General features: G+C 41.0%; 1 protein-coding gene across 1 annotated transcript; it reads right to left on the bottom strand.

The window, feature by feature from the left end:
• Positions 1-577: 577 nt before the first annotated feature.
• Positions 578-5,632, bottom strand: LOC131218259 (IQ domain-containing protein IQM1-like). Its single transcript, XM_058212937.1, has 10 exons — positions 5,343-5,632; positions 3,718-4,329; positions 3,483-3,597; positions 3,243-3,308; positions 2,613-2,701; positions 2,426-2,513; positions 2,135-2,272; positions 1,940-2,032; positions 1,639-1,740; positions 578-1,359 (listed from the first exon to the last, which is right to left on the bottom strand). Exons 2-10 carry the CDS (start codon positions 4,287-4,289, stop codon positions 913-915), a joined length of 1,710 nt encoding a protein of 569 aa, XP_058068920.1. The 5' UTR covers positions 4,290-4,329; positions 5,343-5,632; the 3' UTR covers positions 578-912.
• Positions 5,633-8,644: the final 3,012 nt, after the last annotated feature.

Raw genomic sequence — 8,644 nt, 5'->3', positions numbered from 1 at the left:
TTTGTGATTTCAAATGACCAATTTGAATGCCATTGATCAACGGTTTGGATTGCTTGTTCAAACATGAATCTTTTATCACAACTCATCTGGAACAGTTCCATTCCAATTCAACAGTTCTGATCATCCAATTGTAACCGGGGGCAAGAGGACCCATGGCCATCTAAGCTATAAATGGTTGCAAAGCCTATTTGAATGAAATTCATGGGAAAGTGATTCTCATTCCATTCTAACGTTAAAGTCTTGCAAAAGATGGGTCAAAACACGAAGATCATCTTCCATGAAAATCAGGCCAGCTCAGTCATTAGGCAGCCAGCAGCAATATGTTGAGATAAACCATCTCCCACCATTGATTTCAACTGTGGTAGATTGACAGGAAAGACCATCTATGAGTGGAAGAGACTGATTATTACTTTTATTTTTTTAAAATTTTTGCACCAGGTGATCTTCATGGTGTGGCCCATTTTAGGCACGGCTCGGATGTTCTATACAAGTGACATATTGGCAGGAAAGAGGAGCTGTGTGTGAATGTTTCTCCTTCCATTGTAACTTTCAGCTTTTTAAATGGCAAACATACACATTCATCAAACAATTGCATCTTTTCTTTGATGGAATTTCTTCACATTACATGATTCAACTTACAAAAATGGATGAATTACATGAACTGTACTTAGTTCTTCCCCCCTACCTCAAAAAGAATAAAATTAAAAAATAATTAAATGGGAAAAAATTATTTCCAACAATTAAAGGAGTTAAAAACAAGGCCCCGAAAAAAATTAAATTAAAAAAATCAGTGAAAATGAAGCCATGATCATGGGTATCAAGAAGTGTTGAACCTGCGGTCAATCAAATCAAACCAGAAGCCATGGCCCACCCTTTTGCCAATGAGTAAATTGACATAGGAGGAACATACATTTATTTGCCCTTGGGCAGGGTAAGGGAAACCCTAGGGCTTGGGATGCCCATGTATGCAAGCCTTGGGGAGAGCCTGACTTTCGGACTAGGCCGTGGGGACGGGATTGGGCCTGAGGCCCCAATGGGTGTGGGTGTGACCCTGGGCGAAAGATTTACTTGCTCTAGTGCCCTGGATTGTAGCTCTGAGGGGTAGTCCCTAACGCAGCCGATACGGGGCCCTGCTCCAGTACTCCACTTGCATGACAGAGGTTTTGCGAGGTGGAATGCCGGCACTTCCGTGTGCGGCATGTAATTGTCTTTGGCAGCATCTTCCTTGGTGGCCTTGGAGGCGGACTCGTCCACCTTCTTGGCCACAGCTAGGTCTACCACCTCGGCGATGGTGGGATGCTTGGCTGCCTCCTCAGTAGCCTTGACTGAGTAGCTGCTGTCATCGTCCACTGCACACCTCTGGAGAGAGAGCAAATGGTGAAACGTCAGCTAATGTGCTCACAATGGTAAACGATTCGGACTGGGGAAAATCTTATCACCATGCAACAACAGGAAGTGAGCCCCACATGCTGTAATTTTAGATCAAATGGGGTCCATTTTCCATCACCTCCCAACCTTGACCGAGTGCATTGGTAAGATTGCTCCAGCTGTTCCATGATGGTTCATTTCCCTCCATGGAAGAGTTTGTATTTTCGAATATTTGAATGAAATGAAGAAAGGAGAAATCAAGAAAGTTACCTTTACATTGGTGAGGTCGACATCGTGCTCCGTAAGGAAGCTAAGAAACTCATTGAAATTCTCTTCTGTGGGAAGGTAGTGACCGCTGTATGGCCATATAGCCTGAAGAAGATGAATAAATAGAAATATTATTCAACTGATGAAAAAAGAAGCTCATTCTCTTTCAATGGGCAAGCATGGGTCGAACCCATGACCAAAATATCACCACCCTCAAAACAATAATAATTTCAACCAAAACAAATAATGACATACTGGCATTATAGTGGGAGCCTACGACTTTTGCAATATTCAAACTATATACCTTGAGAATGCCATTTTCAGCAACCAATCTTCCAGCTGCTGTCGTGGCTCCTCCAGAGAGAAAGCTCGAGTGTTGAAAATTACCTTTCTTCTTCTGCATATGTGATAAAAAACAAAACCATCTGAGAGTTAGAAAAAAAAAAGTCCGTCTCCTTTCATATTGCAATCTAAAAAACGCCATAGGCGTGATATGCACCTGTCCCACGTATAATGTTCTGGTTGTGCTAAGAACAAATATCCACTTAGAACCTTCGACAGTGTTCACAGGCTCCCCCTTTTGTTTGTAGACGAGCTTCCCGTCCTCTACAATGACTTCATATTTCTCCCTCTCTTTCTGCAAAGAGTAGACAGTTGAGGAGACATGAGTTAGACACGTACACGTACTGGCATATACCCAAACTGTATGTTTGATGTACGTAAAATGTATATACATGTTACAAACAGCTTGGAAGGCATAAATGCAAATTAGCCAATGATTAAGACTAACCGGTCCAAGATATTTAATGCACTGGCGCTGAAGATCGTTCCGGGAACACCGTGGGAGATTTACTTCTTTGCCATCTCCTACATCCAGCCTACATTTTCACAAGAACAAAGAAGAGAAAGGCAGGTTAGCTTCATTACTAGATAAATCTGTCTGAGAAGAAAGATAAGTGGTCGGAAGGTGTATTTACCAGTAGAAAAAGGGCTGGGAACTTGAACTGTCAAACCAGACATCATAATAGAAATGCAGATTGTGTCCATAACGATGGCGTGGGTCAATCTGTAAAACACAAATGAGAACAAGTGAGTATGCATATCTTACATGTCATGCAGCTCTCTTTTTGTATTGAGATAACTAGTAACATGATATGATTACTCTAAAACCGACTTTTCATATATTGATTAATATATTCAATATGTTACATCACGGTGAAAGAGACTTCCCACCAATTAAGACTTTTTGTGAAATACTAAAGAATAGACAATGGTTATTGCAATGACGACTATGATCGCAAAGACAATATCGACATTAATATTAATTGGCTTTGATAAGCCCACACACTTCTATACCCGGTTGTATGTGCTTATGAATATGGCATGTGTGGTGGATATCTGAGTGGTAAATCAGGCAGATACCAGTGAGTATATGACCCACCCAAAAATCAGGCAGGCAAACTCATCAGGTAGGCCAGACCGAACAGACAGCAGATGGTTGTCAGAATATCGCTGATGCCCTAAATTCAACATACACGTGCACATTCAAGGGTGCTCTTTCTGTAATATTAATTACTTTGGAATTATAGCAAAGGATGAAAGCTTACAGCTTCGAGCCAGTGTTGCAATGCTAGCTTTTGAGCCTTCTCATCCTTAGACAAACCCTTCCCAACCTGCAAAATTGGAAGACATAGGATTATTGAATTGAAACAGAATGAATTGCGAAGAACCTAATATTGGAATTAACCAAACAGCATATGAGAATCTCAAATTCTTGACTGTAATAACATTTAATCTTGGTCATTCTGAAAAATCTCTTTGTAATGATTCAGGTAGATTCTAAGTACCTTGGCAGCCCTTGTTCGTGCCCGTGACCAACGCGAGACAGCAGTCTCTGGCTTTTCAATGTCAAAAAAGGACACAGAGCTCCGCTTGAGAGCCGCAAAATCTAATGCCTTCCACCTATATCAGAAAGAAACATTTCCACTAAATCACGATACCGATATATTCAAAGGCTCTAAATTAGCATATGACAAATTGAGATCAAATGACAACCAAGAGAACTGAGTTTGAGGGACAAACCAGAGCTCCTCAACCACGACGGCACAATCTGCCAGAGATCTTCGAGTCCGGTAACTCTTGTAGACTTTTTGTAGTGTAACTGCTGCTGCGTCAAGCTCAATCTTGGGCCTTGGTGAAGTAAGTACAAGCCTTGGCGAAGTAATTGCAAGCCTTGGTGATGCACTTCCGGGCCTTGGTGGAGCTAATTCGGGGAGACAAATTGCAGGCTTCAATTTACGGACCACACCATCATCATTTTCTACACTTTTGAGCGTAATTGGTTCCGACTTATCATTTTCTTCAACTCCTTTCTTAAATGAAACACTAGTTTCAAGGTTGATTTCTTCTGGCTCCCAGTTCTTAAAGCTTAACGATTCTTTGATGACCATTTTAGCCGGCCCGGTGGGCGTTGACGTAGTTTCTGAATCTCTTCGCTTGAAACTAACTGATCTCAAGGTCGTTTCTGCTTCCTTCATATTGAAACTGAGGGATCTCACTATAACAGTTTCAACGTCATACACAGAACGGCGCAACATCTTGTTTTTCAATATTAGTGTCCATGGCGCCAAAAGTAAAGAAAGAGATAAACCCATTTAAGAAACTAACAGCAGGCTTTAGTTGTTCGCGAACACTCTGCGGGGAAAAAAAAAAGACCATGAATTTGTGAGCTTGAGTTTCAATGACTAATCAAGAAAGGGAATTTGGTAAAAGAGAATTCACAGCTATAATCAACTGCATTTTTTTATTTTTTTTTACAATGACGGATAAACCATTGCATTTGGTTGTCAATACAGGATCAGTTTGGTTCCTTTTCCAAAGGGTGCATTTTGGACAGAAACCATTTCTAGTCTGGCTAGAACACCTGTGATCGCAGAAAGTAGCAATCTGATCTGTTTGGCCATTTAAACACTACAAAAATCCAAATACATGATTGATTATTCCGGATTAAGGGGTTATATCAGGACAATCGCATCACCCAAACACGATGTAATCCAACTTTCTCATCAATTACCTATTTGGGAGGTCAGATAACAATCTATCTTGCGTTGATCATCATAGTTTTCAATTGCAGCAAAAATAGGAAAATGGGTTTTCAAAATGAAACAAAAGAACCCCAAATTCTGAACGGATTGCACGAAATTGACGGAAAAACCAAGTGCCTAATACAATTGGAAATGAAAGGGATTAATGAGATATCCAACTGGTTGGAAATCCAATCCAAAAACCCCAATTCATTCAACAACAGATTTCATATCTAAAAGTACAACAATCCGACTAAGAAACCTTCGAATCAAATGAGGGAACCTAACAATTTCACATCTAAACTACATACAGCAAAAACCCATCTCATGATTTACATAAAATCACAAGAAAATGAGGGAAAAAAAAAGGAAGAAGAAGAAGAAATTGAACAGTTGACTACAAAATTCCTTAAAAAAAAAAAAAAAAAACCGAGTTGCAAAGAAACCCCCTTTCAAACCACATCCAACATATATCAACCTAAACCCAAATCAAAACAACAAAAGAAAACCCAACAAGAGTTTTAAATAAAAAGACATACAAAACTTAGGGTGTGTTTGGTTATACCAATTTCAAAAATATCATGAAAAAAAGAAAGAACCCAATGATCAACAAAGGCCACTCACCTAAAAATCCAAAAACACAACTCGCACCAGTCTCTCAAAGGCACAAACCCAACAAATTCCAACTGAAGATTTCTTCCTACTCAATTGCTTCTGACCCAGCCAACTACTTATAAAGGGAAATATGGTGGGCCCAACGGGGAAGATGGGTCTGATGCACCTTCAAGTACGAAATCAGACAAAATAAATGGCTTGGAAGTCTTGTGTCCCTTAGCCAATTCCAGGAAATGAGCTGACGAAAGACCTTCTGACTTTTAATCCTTTGGGTGTGGGAAAATAGAGAAGTTCTGTAGATTTTCAAATATCATCAGCTGTAGATTTTCAAACATCATCAGCTGTTTATCCTATTATTATAGTGAAGCGAGTTGGGAGTTTTGAAGTATTCAATTCCAAGGTTTTGAATGTACATATGCGTGCATGGAAATATGGTGGTCAACGATAGCCGGGTTTTGGTAGTCCCCCACACATACTCTCCACCACATGCGACTTTGCACGTGGGGCACGTGCGTGAGTGGCACTTTAGTAGGACTTTTTAGCCCTTTGGTGTGGTGGGACGCATGTAAAGATGGCCTGGAGTTATGATCAGGTCCCTGCTTTCATCAGGTGGGACCATGTGTACTTTGATCCTGGAAAGTTCAAAAAGTTAAGGAGGTCCACCTCTTTTTTTTTGCGAAGGTCATATCCACTGTGGGACAACAACATGGACGGACTAGATCTTCAAATCACAGGACATGTTGGCACGTGTGACGATTGCAAATGTGCGTGTGGATGGTTTTTCGTGGTCCATGGAAGCACGGTTAGAGGGTCTACATTTCCTCGTGCGTGTAGCGTGTTCCGTCTTCTGCATGCAATTGGAAAATCTCACTGCCCCTTTTCTGACAGTCAATGTTTTCTAGTCACAGACGGCTCCGATTGCCTCCTTTTCTTTGCGATAATTACGAAGTTGCCATCCATGGTACACGAGGCATTTATGAACGTCCTTGTAAGGCTGTGCAAGTAATGGGCCTCCTGATTAGATAATCCAAACCGTTTATCCAATTGATCCCGTGTTGGATGTTGGTATACATGAGAATTTTCCAAATTTGGTAGATCCTACCTCTTTGATTAGTGGCCCCGTGGATAAACGGTTAAGAAAAAAACGAGCAGATAGACGTTACAAATTGGATGAGTAGGAACTTCGAATTCGAAATATGTTGGAAGTGTTCACCATCGATAGTAGGGACGCTTATTTTAACGGCTCTGATCAAGCAATCAGGGATCACTTGGAGACGATTGGCGCTCTACGAGGACTAACATGATACCTGATCCCCATGATGAGGCATATTGCCAGTGCTGTAGTGGGAAGCTGTGTGGGGCCTACAGAGATGCCCGTGACAAATCCACTCCATCCATCAGATTTACAAGACCACAATAGGACGGGAATATAAAATCCATGTTGATCCAAAATTTATGGTAGACATACCACAAGAAATAATGGGATTGAACGGCAACAATTGGAAACTTTCTGTGCCACAAAAGTTTCCTATCAGGATGATATTTGTGCCTATAATTTATCTGACTGGTAATAACCCTATGAACAGTTTGGATGGCAACATGAGTTTTGGATCTGCTTGAATTTTATGTTCCTGCCTTACTGTGGTGTTTCAAAACAGATGGACCGAGCAGATTTATCCGGGGAATCTCTGTGGGCCGCACACAGCTTCCAACTATAGGAACTTCCCATGCACTGGGCTATGGGTGCACATGGAACCGGTAGAACTGGTAAACTGACCGGAATCGACTCCAGTTCTAAGGTGCATTGGTTCTGGTTTTGGTTCTGGAAATTAAAAAACTAATTAGTTTGGTCCGATTCTTAGTTTGGAGTTATGTATAACTGAATTGAACCGTGAACTGAACCATGGAACTGAACTTGGAATTGAACTTGAAACCAGACCATCCCAAGTAATAAATATTAATTATTAAAAAATAAAACTAATCTCTTGATTCTTTTCACGCTGCCCCTGTTGTCCCCCGTTCCATTCTCATCTCTCTCTCACGAGACAGCCACCAGCCATCCACTGCCCAACGCTCCACCTCACCCAGCTGGCAGCCACGGTCTCTCTCTCTCCCGCTTGCTGGTTTTCTCACTCGGTTCTCTGTCTCTCTCTCTCTCTCTCTCTCTCTCTTGCTCGTTGGTTCTGTCTCTCTCGCTCACTGGTTCTCTCTCGCTCGCTTGTCCAGAACCGTAGAACAAAACTGGAACCATTTGGATCCGAACCGGTTTTTACAGTCAGGTTCCGGTTCGGTTTGACAGTGTAAACTGTCTTATTCCGGTTCCAATTTCCCTAGAACCGTTAGGAAAGATTTGGTTATTGTTTCACCCCAGAATCGGACGGAATCGACCACTGTGCACCCCTACACGGGGCACAGACAATCCACATCCGTGTTTGAAAAGTATACACGCGTTTTAGATTTGGACGATTGGTGACCATGGATGGTTGATCTTTTGAGTCGTGAAGTGGACGGTCAGATTGTACGATAGTGTTACTTTCAGGGACATGACACTTCCAAGTACAGGGCACACATGGAATGACAATTTTCCATGAATGTGGTCAAGTCTAACCACCTAACTGACGGTCACTTTCTTTTGGTCTTTTTCCATCAATTCATTTTTTCCCGAGCGTTTTCACCGAGAAATGATCATATACAACCATATATGTTTGCTTCACATGCAACATTTTTTATTGTTTGCTGACATGTGACTTATATATAAAATCCTAGCCGTGCAAAACGTACATTGCATCATAAAGATCAACTGAGACCAAAATGAATATGGTCCATTCATCAAACAGGCTAAAACATTGAGATCAACTCACAGCTGATGGTCTGACTCAACATGTGTAAGGTCTCACCTGGGGGGATGGAATGTTCCAATTTTCACGTCAGTCGATCTTCATCATATGGTCCAGCACTTTCACGGCTTGGATCTTCCAATAATGTTATACATGAGCAAAACAAGAAAACTTAATTATTTACGCTTCTTCAATTTTTGATAGGTAAATGGAGGCTTGAGCTCCAGACATCAACGTTGAAACATGACCAGTTACCATTGAGCCGTGGGCCCTCAAACATCTCCGGTCCAACGTAATAAATGCCACCAAGACTTCAAAATTCTGGAATGTTTTTGTGGAAATGTAACGTATGAAGATATTGCAAGGTTTTTATGATCTCATATATTCTTAATTTAACATTTTTTTTTTATAATGATTGTTTTGCTAGCCTAATGCAAAAATAATTTAAAAGGAAAATAAATCATTAAGTACCTA

Source organism: Magnolia sinica, chromosome 1 (genome assembly GCF_029962835.1).
Source record: "Magnolia sinica isolate HGM2019 chromosome 1, MsV1, whole genome shotgun sequence".
In the NCBI taxonomy this organism is placed as follows: domain Eukaryota; kingdom Viridiplantae; phylum Streptophyta; class Magnoliopsida; order Magnoliales; family Magnoliaceae; genus Magnolia; species Magnolia sinica.
The sequence above is the reverse complement of the archived record's forward strand: the minus strand, read 5'-3'. Positions and strand labels throughout refer to the sequence as shown.

Bases quoted from the DNA above. Each gene is read 5' to 3' on its own strand.
- LOC131218259 (XM_058212937.1), bottom strand. From the start codon at position 4,289: ATGGGTTTATCTCTTTCTTTACTTTTGGCGCCATGGACACTAATATTG. The intron at 3,309-3,482 runs GTACTTAGAATC...CCAATTTTGCAG, and splicing joins CACGAACAAGGGCTGCCAAG to GTTGGGAAGGGTTTGTCTAA. The intron at 2,702-3,242 runs GTAAGCTTTCAT...TGTGTTTTACAG, and splicing joins TGCAACACTGGCTCGAAGCT to ATTGACCCACGCCATCGTTA.